The following is a 13,508-nucleotide window of genomic DNA, read 5'->3' on the forward strand; positions in this document are numbered from 1 at the left end:
GGTTAGATTTAAGTCCCTGTGTAAAGATCTTGCTGGATGGGTGTGTCACTTTACACTGAAGGGGCCTGCAGCCAGCCCTTTATGGATTGGGGGAAGCAACCTCTTCTATTCTCTCACCCACTCTGAATGATCCTGGGCAGTGCATAGAAGCCTTCTAGAAACATCAAGCCAAAACGTTGGGGAATAAGGATCCTTTGCCATAAAACTCCTTTTGTGTCTCAGCCATGCCAGGATTTGGGATGGGAAAAGGATGTGTGGTGTGTGTGTATGAGTGTGTGTGTATGTGTGTGTGTGTACACTCTCTACTGTAACCTAGCCACCAAACTTTATTGGGTGCACCATTGGAGAAGCCTAGTTTTTTAAGCACAATGACAAAGCATCAGCTCTGGATTTTCTCCCCTTATCGCATTGCAGTAGCTGCTTTTTTCAGGGTCAGGAATTCTTTGTCAATCCCTCCTGTAGCCCTAAAGTCTATTTTCCCTGAACTTCACTGGTTCCACAAGCCTCTCACTTGAGTGTCGTATGTAAGCAGTTGCTTGGATTGTTCTATTTAATAAACTTGTCTAACTTTATAACCCATTTTTGCTTCAGTGAATGTACTGAGGTATAGTAGTGGTAGTAAGTAGTGAGTACTGGAACTTGGAGGAGCAATAAGGCTTAAAAGGAGAAAATCGTGGCCTCCTCTTTATCTCACTATATGAAGCCAAGGGAGAGCTGAAGGGGAGAAATTCTTAATGCACATCAGTGTACTTTTATTCCCCATGACCACTTGGAGTAAATATTTATTATACTTTTACCTATTTAGGCCCTAAAATGATGTGAAAGCTACCATGTTGACTTTGTGCAGGAACAGATGGCACCAACCACTGTGCCAGGGATGCAACTCATGATCAGGTTTTGCACTGAATTGTGATTTAAACAGGACTGTAAGGAACTCTTCTCTTTTTCAAAAGGGGAGGGAGAGTTGTCAATATTCATTTCCTCCTAGTGCAGAAAATGTAGTTGTAGCTGAGGTTGATGAAGGCAGCTACAAACAGCTGGAGGTTCTAACACCCATCAGCCTTACAAGGAATTGAAACAAGTCTGGAAGGAATGCCACCCATGGGCTTTTTTTACAAAAATAAATAAGCAAAAAAAATGCTACTTTAGAGCCACTGCACATGCATGAATCTGGAAAGAGGAAAGAGAGTTTAACACAAGAGGCTGGGGTGGGTGGGTGGGCAGGTGGGCAAGGGTTTGCAGAGTAACAACTTCTGTGTGTAAATTACCTCATCTGTACACCTTGTATTGGAGCACATTTCTCAGCACTCCCTGCGTCTCTGCGTTGCATTTGATAGCAGGAAATTGGATGCCAATATGTGAAAGTTTTGTTGGCAATTACTTCTAAAGGTTTTTTAAAAGCATATTTTTTTAACCTTGTTTGAAGTGCGCACCCTCACCCCCTTTTTTAGTTAAGTCAGAAAAAAAAAATTTCTTGGTTGTAATTGTATTGTAATTGATCTAACTAAAAACCTAACTGTGCTGGGAAGAAGTTGTGCCATGGAGGTCTTTAATTTTTTTTTTTTAATAAAAACATTTAAACAACGAAATGTCCCCGGAGCCTGAGTAAATAAATACACTTTTCTCTATCCGACTTTGAATGCAGAAGTGCACTGGATTTGAGAAGGTAATGTTTTGGGTAACCATACTAGACTGAGAATGCAGAGAAACTGGGTTCTAGTCCCAGCTCTGCTACTGAAACCTTGGGCTAACATCACTTTTCCCTTCCGGGCCTCAATTTCTTCTAATGTGAAACCAAGGAACAAGAGATTTCTTTAAGATTCCCTCCAACTGACATGTTTAATTGTTCCTTATGACTGTCAATCTAAGATTCTAATAAGTTTTGTCCAATGGTGAAGGAAAGGAATTAAGTTTATATTGATGGAACCTGGGATAGGAGCTATGAGGCTGTGGGATACTGGTTTCCATATTTGCATTACCTAATCTTTGAACTGCTCCCTGGAATTTACACGTGCTGTTGGATCAGTGCTTAAATGGGAAATTTTAAGAGAGATTGTTAGCCTAAAAAAAGGCTTAAGGTTACAGTAAGTGATCTAGGTCCCCCGTCCTATTTGAATTAAGCATTCAAGGCTTTGAATACTTCTTTTGCATACTTATTAGTCCTAAAAATATTGTGGTATTTGCTGTTTATGAGTGACTCCATTAGAAGCTTAGCATTAAGCTATGAGCATAACAGGTGCTCAAAAAAAGATTCAGAATTTATCTGGTCCCTTGATATTTTGGAAAAATGCACTAGATGGCTCAAGACCTGACTTGTTCACTGTGTGACATGGGAAAGGTCACTTCGCCTATGGATTATCAGCCTCTATAAAAATGAGAAGTGGACTAGCTATATAAGGTTTCCACCTCTAACGTTTTTTTGGATTCCATTAATAAAACTGGCTCCTCACTTTTACAATGCAGTGCTGGAACATACCTATGGGAACACGGTGTTACTGATAGAAACCCGCTTTTGGTTAAATGCATTTTAGTCCATTTCAAGTTACTAGAGAGGGGGAAAGTGGTGAGTGCTTTTAAAATCACTTGCAGAAACTTTATTTTTTTTCCAGGTACTTAACATATACCTTTATTTGATCTTGGTCATTCAATTAAAGCATTTCTTAAAGCACCAGTTGTATGCAAAATGCTGCTAAGTTTTGGGGAAAAGTAAAAGTGGTTCCTGCCTTCGTGGAACTCTTAAGAGGATTAAGCCAACATATTTCAAAATCATTAGAGCAGAATTATTCAAAGTGGCACATGAAGCCTGAAGGTAAAGTTGTTGGGTTTCATTTTTTTTTTTAAACCAGTAAGGAGTGAAGACCTCCTTTAAAGAATAAATAGGAATTCGGCAGGTGAAGATTAAATAGGCATGAGGAACTGTAAGGGGAGGCAAGAAGGCTAAAACAGAGATTTTCCTGTGTGGCAGGAATGTAGAGGTCATTGAGGGGAATAATATTTCTTTTCAGAAATGTTCAGGAAAGAGTAGTGTGAGATCTTGATGGTCTTGGTCCTATCTAAATTCAAGGATTACGCTGACATTCTTAAGTTTCTTCAAAAGTCTTCCTGAGCTCTTTTTAAGAGCAGTGACCTTGTCTTATCTCTGAATGCCCTTCAAGATCTAGCACAACAGTGTAGGTGCCATTAACATCCCTTCTAATTCTGATCTGTTACTAGAGTCAACCCAGCTCTGCTAGATAATAAGCTCTTGTATTTCTCCAACTAGAAGCACAATACTTTAAGCAGCCCTTTAAATATGTTAATTCAACAAACATGAGGGGCTTTCTATGTACAGGTCACTATGCTAGGTGCTAGGGATACAAAAGCATCAATGAAAAAATCCCTGCTATCAAGATTACATTTTATCTGGGGGGAAAACACGTACACAAATAACAGTACATGAAAAACTGAGGAGATGGTATTAACAGCTAAAGAGGATCTGGGAAGACTTGTAAGAATGGAAGGATCTTGAGAAGGGGAGATGAACCAGCGCGTTATAAGCGTGGAGTAGGCTGGAGGTGTGAAGTGGCAAGTTTAGGAAAGAGCTAGTAATCCAGTTTGTCAGGAACAGAATTCTTAGAGGGGAGATGGAAAGGTTGAGGGATCCAGATTGTCAGGTTAAGGAGTTTGTGTTATATCTTATGACCAAGAAGTCACTTTTTTTTTTTAAGCAGGGGCGTGATGTGGTCACCACGCTGCTTTAGGAAGACTATTTTTGGCATCAGTATAGAGGATGGATAGTAGGGAATGTTCTAGATCTTGGGCAAGTCCCTTTCTGCACCTGTTCCCTTGACTGATGGAATCCTTATCGGGATTGCGGTAAGGATCAAATATACCAGAGTCACGCCGGGTTGCTGTTATTCCTATGTTAAAGAAGCCAGAGCTGCTGAGTTTGGACTTTGGCTGCATGCCACTCTGTAGTCATTTATTTTCTCCTGTCATTCACTTTGAATAAATGCATATCAAATGTACTTCTCTGAAGTTTGTTATACAGAATCCTATAGTTAAAACCTTAAGGTTTCTTTCATTTTTTAAATTAAAAGTTGGCTTTTAAATGCAGATCTAATGTTGTGTAGGCGTGAAATATTTACCCGCATCTTACAGAAGAAGAAAACTGGGGCCTAGGAAGCTAGATTAGTATGATGGGATCTGTAAAGATTGAAAGAATAAATATAGAAATCTAAATATGCCAGAACAGTCTTGATTATGGTTATTCTAAAATGGTGTAATAGCCATGATTTGTGGTTAATTTGGGCATTTTTGTTTGTTTTCAATCTTGCTCTCAATCAGCACCTAACAAAACTTTGCACATATAATAAGCACTTAACAAATGCTTGTTAAATTCAATTAAAATCAAATTTCACATTGTCTTCTTTGTTACCAGTTGTGGTTAGAATTATAATCAGCTCCCTGAGCATCTCTTGAAAAATGTAGTGTTACTGCAACAAGTAACCAGTGGAAAGAGCCCTGGACTGAGCATCTGGAGACCTGGGTCATTTTAGTTCTAGCTCTGCTATCAGCTTTCTGTAAACATCAGGCAGGCCTTTGCTCTCTCTGATCATATTTTTCCATGAAGGGGTCAGATTAGATGTTCTCTAGCATCTCTCCCAGGTCAAAATTTCTATGTCATACATTCCCATCCAGCTCTGTTTTATGTTATTTAAACTCTTCCAGTTACAACATGCTACAGTACAATTCTAACCACATTTTCACCAACCTCATACTTGCACAACTGCTCCCTTTTTTGTTCAGTGATTCTAATGGGTAGCCTTTAACAGCAGAGTCTAAGCAGAAGTCCCTCTAGCAATAAATATGCCCAAGCTACTTGTAAATCCCAGTTAGGCTGTCCCATTGAAACTTGAAAGAACTCCCAAACAATTTTTACCGTGATTGTAGGAACTGACTACTTCCCACGTTGAATGCTGGATCCAACCCTACAAAACTCAGTGTATCCTCACTTTCTAGTTTCGATAGTTGAGTAAGTATCCCATGAGGGCAGCTAGTTGTTGAAGTGGATAGAGTGCTGGGCCTAGAGTCAGGAAGACTCATCTGAGTTCAAATTCGGCCTCAGACACTTGTTAGCTGGGTGACCCTATACAAGTCACTTAACCCTGTTTGCCTCAGTTTCCTCATCTGTAAAATGAGCTAGAGAAAGAAATAGCAAACCAATCCAGTGTCTTTGCCAAGAACATCCCAATGAGTCATGAAGAGTTGGACGTGACTGAAAAACAACTAAACAACAAAGTGTCCTGTGAGGCAGCTAGGCGGTTCAGTAGGCAGAGCACTGAGCCTGGAGTTAGGAAGAGCTGAGTTCCAATCCAGCCTCAGATACTTACTAGCTGTGTGACCCTTCAGTGCTGTTTGCCTTAATCCACCGGAGAAGGACATTACAAACCACGCCAGTATCTCTGCCAAGAAAACCCCACAAGGGGTCACAAAGTGTTCGATACAATTAAATGACTAAGCAAGTGTTCCTGGGTTTCCTGCCTACCAACCTAGCTCCCTTTTCATTTGAATTCAGTTATTTAAAATATTTGCCCAAACATATTCAAGTTCTTTCTAGATCTGTCTGATCAGCCAGTTGGGAGTTATTTCCTATTAGGAGGAAATAACACTACTGATACTAACTCAAATTGTTGTTGGGCTTTAATGCTTACAAAACACTTGCTTCATCATAATACTCAAATTTGTATAGTGCTTTCAGGTTTGCAAAAAAGTTCTTTCCCCATAAAATCCCTATAAATTAGTAGTATCGTTATCATCCCCATTTTATAGATGAGAAAACTGAGGTTGAGAGATTAAAGTGATTTGGCCAGGGTTACCCAGCCTGTAAGTCTGAGAGCCAGAATTCAAAGCTGGGTCTCTCCTGGCTGTGGGTCTTACCACTACACCACACTGTTTCTCCAATGTGACCAAATAATAAATACTATGTTACATGTGTATGGGGCTTTGCAACTTATGGATCACTTCACAAATGTTAACTTGTCTGACGTTCTCAAAAGTCCTGAGAGGTCAAACAGGTGTTCATCTTACAGACAGGTGAGACCCAGAGAGGGGAAGGAAGCCAGCAACTTGTAAGTGGTAGAACTGGGACCAGAATGAAGACTGGAAGGGACCCTAGAGATTATATCATTGTAACAGAGTGCTTGTGTGGAGAGACAGACAGAAGCTTGTCTTGGAGTCTTGGAAGGGACCTTGGAAGTCACCCAGATTTGTGGGTCCTCTTTTTTACAGAAAAGGACGTTGAGTATAAGAAAGGTTAAAAGATTTGCCCAAGGTCCCACAGTTGGTAAATAGTAGAGGTGGAGCCCTGGTGTTGAAACTTGAAATTCATTGCTCTTTCTATTGTACCACACAAGACATCTTCCCCAGAGAGAATTAGTAGAAGAGAGAGGTAACTCTGATTTCATGGAGTGCTTTCCTGAGGGGATTTGGTATTTCTGAAATTGTTCCACTGTTGCATCACCTTCCTCTGACACAGTTTTTATGATTCCTCTTTAAAAATAAAAGAGACTTGGTGTGCTGTTTTCTGATCCAGTCTTGCAAATCATGGTTGCTTTGTGTAATATGTGGGCTGTCATGAATAGTGTGGCAAAAGGGGACCAAACTTTGTTGCATTGAAACATGTCTTAGAACAGAAATGAGGTAAAAGGGAACAAGCACTGTTATGATAAACAGAAAACCTGGGTTCTGTCTAGTCTCTGCTCCGCAACTTCATAGCTCTGTGACCTTGGTAAATACCCTCCTCTCTCAGCCTCAGTTTCTCCATTTTACAAATGGAGGTACCTTCACTAACTACCTCATAGGGGTGTGATGAGGACCAAATTCAATGGTGTAAGTCAAGCTCTTTGCAATCTATAAAGCATTAGAGGAATGGGAGCTGTCCTCTGTAGCTAGCTATTTATGTTATCACTTGAGATTTGCATTATTAGAAATCCAGAGACCAAGGTTCAAGTCCTGACTGACACTAACTCAAGGTGGGCCAGTGATTTAATGAGTCAGTGACAGAACAGGGACTACAATTTGAAATTCTTCTATTTCCTAATTCAAGGCTCTTTCCGCAGCATCTTCTAATCTCCCTTCTCTGAATATACTGCAAAAGGACCACTGGGGTTCATTAACTCCAGGGTTTTATTATACATTTTGATTTGACTCAGTTTGGACCAGTCAGCCTTTTTTTTTTTATTGGGATCTTTGTGTCTTTTCACACAGCACCCCCACCTGGCAGATTTATAGCACCTTTCTGACGGACTTACTGGCACTATGGTTATCTTGATGCCTGTGATGGAACCTGTAACTTCAAAGGAAGTTCCAGAAGATCCAAAGGAAGTTTCCTACCCACATGGATAGGACGGTACTATTTTAAAACCAGGACTTAATCTTTTTGTTCACACTAAAGCACTTGACTTCCAGAATCAAAGAACATAAAAATCAGATTAAGCCTAGCTTTAGAACACAGACTGTCAGAGCTGGAACATAGAACATTAGAACTGGAAAAGAAATTAAAATAGAATATTAGAATGTAGAATCATATGGTTTTGGGTTCCAAATCTGGTATTCTTTCCACTGGATTATGTTATCTCCCCTCAAGAAAGGGTTGGTACTATCTCTCAACTCTTTCTAGAAATGGATTTTTATTATACTATATCATCACTGTTTTCTTCCCTGGTCAAAACTAATCTGAACTCCAATCTGTCCAGCTCTGGGAGTCATATTTTATGATATATTGATTTCCCTGAGGTACAGAGAATAGCAGTGAACATGGTGAGACGGCAATGCCACACAAGGATGGGTTGACAGAAATGGAAATATTTTGTTTTGGATAATCGCACGTACATAACCTATTTCAAATTGTTTACCATCTCAGAGAGAGAGGGGAGTGGAAGGAAGGAGGGAGAGGACTTGGAACTCACAATTTAAAAACAAATGTTAAAAAGGTTTTTTATATGTACTTGGGGAAAATAAAATATTGATAAAAAAAGAAATGGGAATATTTAACTAAGAAATTACTTAAGAGGGGGCATAACATGAAAGACTGTCATGTGGGAAGGAGATTAGTTTAGTTTGACACTATGACAAAATTAAAAGTAATGGGGTTGGATGCAGAGAGAATTTGTTTGAAATAAGGAGAAACTTGACTAACAACGAGAACTGTAGCACAATGGAATGGATTGAACCCATAAGGAATAAACTCCTCATCACTGTAATTGTCCAAGTAGAGAATTTGGATGAACTGTCAGGGAGGAATAGAAGGGATTCCTGTGTGTGGTAGGAAGTAGGATCAGGAGGCCTAAGAGGTTTCTTCCAGTCTAAGATTCTATCATTAGATGCCTAATGCCCCCTCTCCAGCTTCAACCCTTGCTTTTTTCTTGCGGTCCTGGCCAGGGCTAGCAATAGCTGGCCAGAACTTACCTAACAACCCGTCTGCCCTGAACTATGTGCATTTGCAAGGCTGGGGTGGGGGTGGGGGGGGAGGTGGAGAGATCCTCTAATAAAGCCCCTTCTTTTGCATGTACAGCTTTCTGTTGAACCAAAGAAGGATTTGGTCCAGACAGAAGAGAGTAGGAAATTCCTGGATGAAATTCCCCTAGTTGGCTTTGCAGCTGACATTACTGAGCATGCCTAGTTCATCGCTAGGCTCAGAGATTGGGGAGATGGAGGACGTGCTGTGTGATCTTGAAGGGATTGGATTAGAGGATATGATCATGGAAAGATCCTCAGAAGTAAAATTGAGGCCCCGAGAGGAAATCACTTTCCCAGAGTAACACAAGTTGCAGATATTGTATCTAAGGTCTCTCCCAATTCTGAGGCTCTGACTCAGTTTCCAAATGAGGAGATTCCAGAGTGAAGTGGGTGATCCAAGGCCATTGGGAAGCAGTCTGACACAGTAGAGAGTACTTCCCTGCGACTGAGGAGATCTGGATTCTAGTCCTCAACTCTGCCCACTAACACAACCTTGCCTAAGTTTCTGCCCCTCTCTGGACCTGTTTCCTTATTCCCCACCCCTACGCCCACCTGTACAAGGAAGAGGTGGACGGGTTAGGTAAATTTTCAAATTGACTAAGTAAGAACAGACCTAAAGAGACTCCTCACTTCATAAGGGAGGAAACTGAGGCCCAAAGAGTGTGTACAAAGTCACACAACTAGTAAACAGCAGAGGCAGGACTCCTCCGTTCCCGGTCTAAGGCTTTAATATACCAGGTCACCTCCTGCCCTCAAAAAAGTACCCATTCAGAGGGGGACAGCCTGTGTTCCCAAAGCTTTGTGATGTGATGGAAGGAGTTCTGGGGTAGGGGCCAGGAAACAAAATGTCTCGTTGCCTCTCTGGGCCTCAGTTTTCACATCTGTGGAATGGAGTTATGAGTTTACCCTTCTAGCCCAGCCCCTACCCTTTCTGACACTACTGGCCAGGATCGGTAACTCCTGGCTTGGTCTAGCCTAAAGCCTCCGCCTCCCTGCCGCGGTGCACCCTGGGTCAACCCGAGCCCTTCTCTGAGAGCTCGAGAGCCAGAGCGGTTGTCATGGCGACCCCCAGGGGGCGTGTGTTCCCTTCTTCCTTAACTTATCCCTCTCATTCATTATTTATTTGGTTAGCGCCGGCGCAGTCACGTGGTCGGGGGCGGAGCCGGTCGACGTGCAGGCGGCGCGAGGTCACGGTGACGTAGCGGGGGCGGTGCTCGCCGAGGGGCGGACGGGCCGAGGCGAGCGGCAGAGGCTGCGCCGTAGCCGCCGCCGACGCCGCCGCCACCATTCCTCCGGCCCTGGCACCGCCACGGGCGCGGGGAGGAGCCGGGGCCCCGGGGCATGGCTCTCCCGAGGGCTTGGGATGATGGACTCTCTGCCTCCTCGCCTCGCAGCGGGGGCGAGAGAGCAGGTACCGGGGGCCGGGGCCTGAGGCCTGAGGGGGGCGGGACGAAAGGGGCCGGGCTGCTCCAGCTGCTTGCGGCCGCCGCCCGGGAGGGCAGAGGATGGGGCCGGGAGGGAAAGGAGGCCTTGGGGGAGCAAGCGGGCCCGAGGACGAGGAGGAGGGAGGGGGCGTCGGGGGAGGAGCGATGCTGCCGCTGAGAATGTCTGCTAGGCGGGAAGGGGGGTGCTGATGATGGCGTGAGGGGTCCCGGGGAGACAAGGCGGTTGTCGCTGCCGCAGCTGCAACAAAACTGGGAGCCATGGGGTCGGGGACGAAGATGCAGAAAGGGAGGGAGAGTGCTGCTGTTCCCGAGGGTGTCCGGTTATGAGGGGGACCTAATGATGGGAAAGGTGGGGAGAGTGCTCATGGCATGGGGGGCGGCTCCTGGGGAGAGGACGGTGATACTGCTGCTGCTGGATGGGGAGAGAGAATGGTGCTAAAGCTTTTGTTGGGGGGGGGGGCTGGGGAAGGGTCTTGGTGGTTCTGGTGCTGATGACTCCAGGGGAAGGGGTTCTGAGGAGAGGGGTGGTGGTGCTGATGTCAGGAGGCGGGGAGCAAAATAGCGTCCAAAATGGGGTACAGGGATAGGGCTTTGAGATAAGAGTGGTAGTGGTTGTGGGTGATGGTGGTTATAGTGGTGTTAGAAAGGCAAGGACTTAAGTGAATTGAAAAGAATTGAGAGATGAAAGGGGTGGATTTGGTTATGTGGTCATTAGGGCTTTCAGCTTCATATAGTGTTTTCCTCACAACAGTCCTGAAAGTATTATTATCTCCGTTTTACAGGTGAGGAAATAGAGGCTAAATTACTTGCCTAGAATCCTTCACTGTTGAGTCTAAGAATTGAGTCTCTCTGGACACAATGTCTTATCTTCTTTTCACCATATTGCTTCTTAAGGAAAGAGGCCCAAGTTCCATGGGAAAGGAATATTTAGTCAGTCAAGAAGGAAGAAGCATTTATTAAACACTTACTTGGTGGCACATGAGCTAAGCGATGAGGAGACAAAGAACTATGGTAGTCTCCACCATCCCCATCTAAGGAGCTCACATTCTAATATTCTAAGTAACTATTTACAAGATAATATAAAAGGTAAATAGGAGGTGCCTTGGAGAGGCAGGTGCTAGTATTGAGGGGGGCCTGGAAATACTTCTTTTGGAAGAGGTGGAGTTTGAGTTGAGACTTCAGGGAAGCCAGGAAATGGAGATGAAGGAGAACATCCTAGACATGGGGTGCAGCCAGGAAAAAATGCATGTAGTCAGAAGAAAGAGGAATTGGCAACTGATTGGACTTGAAGGGGAAAGAGAGTGAGGGTAAATTTCAAGCCTGGGTGATAGGAGGATGGTGGTGCCCTCAACTGTAATAGGTAAGTTTTTGTTGTTGTTGTTTTGCTTTTTTTGGTAAGGCAGTCTGGGTTAAGTGACTTGGCCAGGGTCACACAGCTAGTAAGTGTCATGTGTCTGAGACTGGATTTGAACTCTTGCCCTCCTGACTTCACGGCCAGAGCTCTATCCACTGCACCACCTAGCTGCCCCTATAATAGGTAAGTTTGATGGGCAACTGGGAAGAACTGGGAAAGTGCTCCTGAAGAAGGTGGGATTTGAGCAGAATATTGAGAGCCAGGAAAACTGAGATAAAAATGTATGAAGAGAGAGGGAGAGCGAGCATCTAGGCATGGGAGACAGCCAATGTGGTCTCGGAGATGGGAAGTGGAATGCTGTGTTTGAGGAACAGTAAGTAAGCCAGTATAGCACTGGTTTCGAGAATTTCGCTAGGGTAATAAGGCTTTCAGGAATAAGGGGTCTGAGATTAGAGCAGTCATTCAGGAGGGCAGCTGGGCCCTGGGCACTTTTGCGTTGAGAATGGTAACGTGAAGAGGGGGTAGAATTAGTTCCAAAACTTTCTAGAGGTTAGTTCAGGGCCACATGTGGTCTGAAGGCTGCAGATTCTTCACCCCTGGCTTAGTCCGTTATCTAAAGCTAACATCCTCTTCCTTCCTACCAGACTGCCAGGCCAATCCACAAATTCCTGTTTATTTTATTTTAACCTCTGCATAATTCCAGGGGGAATTAATAGTTATAGGAATAGACGGTAATTTAGTTTACCTACTTTCTTAGGACCCTGAGACACATTCTTCTTGGGTCCCCAATAGCAATGGTCTTTGTCCAAGATAGACAACATAACTAACCTGCCTACATGTTGCTATGCTCCCTGCATAATAACTACTTTATTGCCCTGATCATTGTCGGTTCTCTTTCCCTCTTTTTTTCCCCACAGTGTGATAGCTCAGGAGTAACTCTTAACAATTGTGAAATGACTTTCTAGGCCCTTTCGCATCATAACTTTTTGCTTTGTCTTGTGACTTCCATTCTTGCGATACAATTGGCTCTTTCCCAAATTGTATCATGCCTCTTTTTTTCTTTTGCAATCTTGGTCTCCAGGATGCCAGATGTATGTCCTGTACACAGAATACTATACTTAACCCTGCCTCCTTTTATGATGCCACTTTGAATAAATGAGAAGAATTTAGGGATGAAAGGTTTTTGTCAAGGATGGGCTCGCTTCTGAGAGTTAATGGAAATGCTGTAAATAGGATTAATTCAATCAATGAACATTCCCCAAGCACCCACAATTCTAGGTAGGTGCTAGGGGAGATTAAAAGTTGAGATGAGGTATAGCCTGTGACTACTGTCCAAGGGGAGATAAGCCACAAAAACAGGTTACTAATATACATTATTGTAGAAAGACATTAGAGAGATGCAAAACACAATGCCTTTAAGAGGTCCATTCAGGACAAGCTGTTAGGTCAGTTCAAGTCAACAAGCCTTTATTAAACATATACTTAATTTATACCAGGTACAGTGCTGAACAGTGGGGATACAAAGAAAGGCAAAAGACAGCTCTTGCTCTCAGAGAGTTCAGTCTGATGGGGGAGATAACATGAAAACAACTATGTACAAATGAGATGTACAAGAAAAACAGAGCACAGGCGCTAGCATCAAGGGGTATTGGGAAAGGCTTTCTATACTTCCTATACAGAACTTGGAATTTTAGCTGGGTCTTGAGGAAAGCCAGGAGAGAGAGAGAGAGAGAGGGAGGGAGGAGGAGGGAAAGAATTCCAAACATGCAGGCCAGCCAGTGAAAATGCTCAGTCAGGAGATAATGATTTCTTCTTCTAAGATCAGTAAGGAGGCCCATGTCACTGGATCAGAGAGCACTTGGAGAGGAGGGAGGGTAGTAAGTGAGTTGTAAGGAAACTGAAAAGATTTTAAAGGACTTTGCCAAACAAAGGATTTTATATTTGATCCTGGAGGTGATAGGGATTCCCCTGGAATTTATTAAGTGGAGCTTTGTGACAGACCTGCCCTTTAGAAATTGAGGAAGATCGAGGCAGCTAGATGGCACAGTGGATAGAGCACCAGCCCTGGATTCAGGAAGACCTGAGTTCAAATCTGGTCTCAGACACTTGACACTTAATAGCTGTGTGACCCTGGGCAAGTCACTTCACCCCATTGCCTTGCCAAAAAAAAAAAAGGAAAGAAAGAAATTTAGGAAGATCAGTTTCACAGC

The 13,508-nt window shown here is 43.4% G+C and overlaps 1 protein-coding gene across 2 annotated transcripts in view; it reads left to right on the forward strand.

The window, feature by feature from the left end:
- The first annotated feature begins 9,703 nt into the window (after positions 1-9,703).
- TBC1D20 (TBC1 domain family member 20) overlaps positions 9,704-13,508 on the forward strand; it is a 40,336-nt gene continuing 36,531 nt past the window's right edge. The window contains exon 1 of one of the 2 annotated variants that reach the window (XM_020990677.2): positions 9,704-9,910. In XM_020990677.2, the coding sequence (XP_020846336.1) occupies positions 9,841-9,910 (70 nt within the window). In that variant the 5' untranslated portion in view covers positions 9,704-9,840. The remainder of the gene's footprint in view (positions 9,911-13,508) is intronic. The other variant, XM_020990676.2, reaches the window with a different exon arrangement.

This window comes from Phascolarctos cinereus, unplaced genomic scaffold (assembly GCF_003287225.1).
Source record: "Phascolarctos cinereus isolate Bilbo 61053 unplaced genomic scaffold, phaCin_HiC Scaffold_2;HRSCAF=192, whole genome shotgun sequence".
Taxonomy (NCBI): Eukaryota; Metazoa; Chordata; class Mammalia; order Diprotodontia; family Phascolarctidae; genus Phascolarctos; species Phascolarctos cinereus.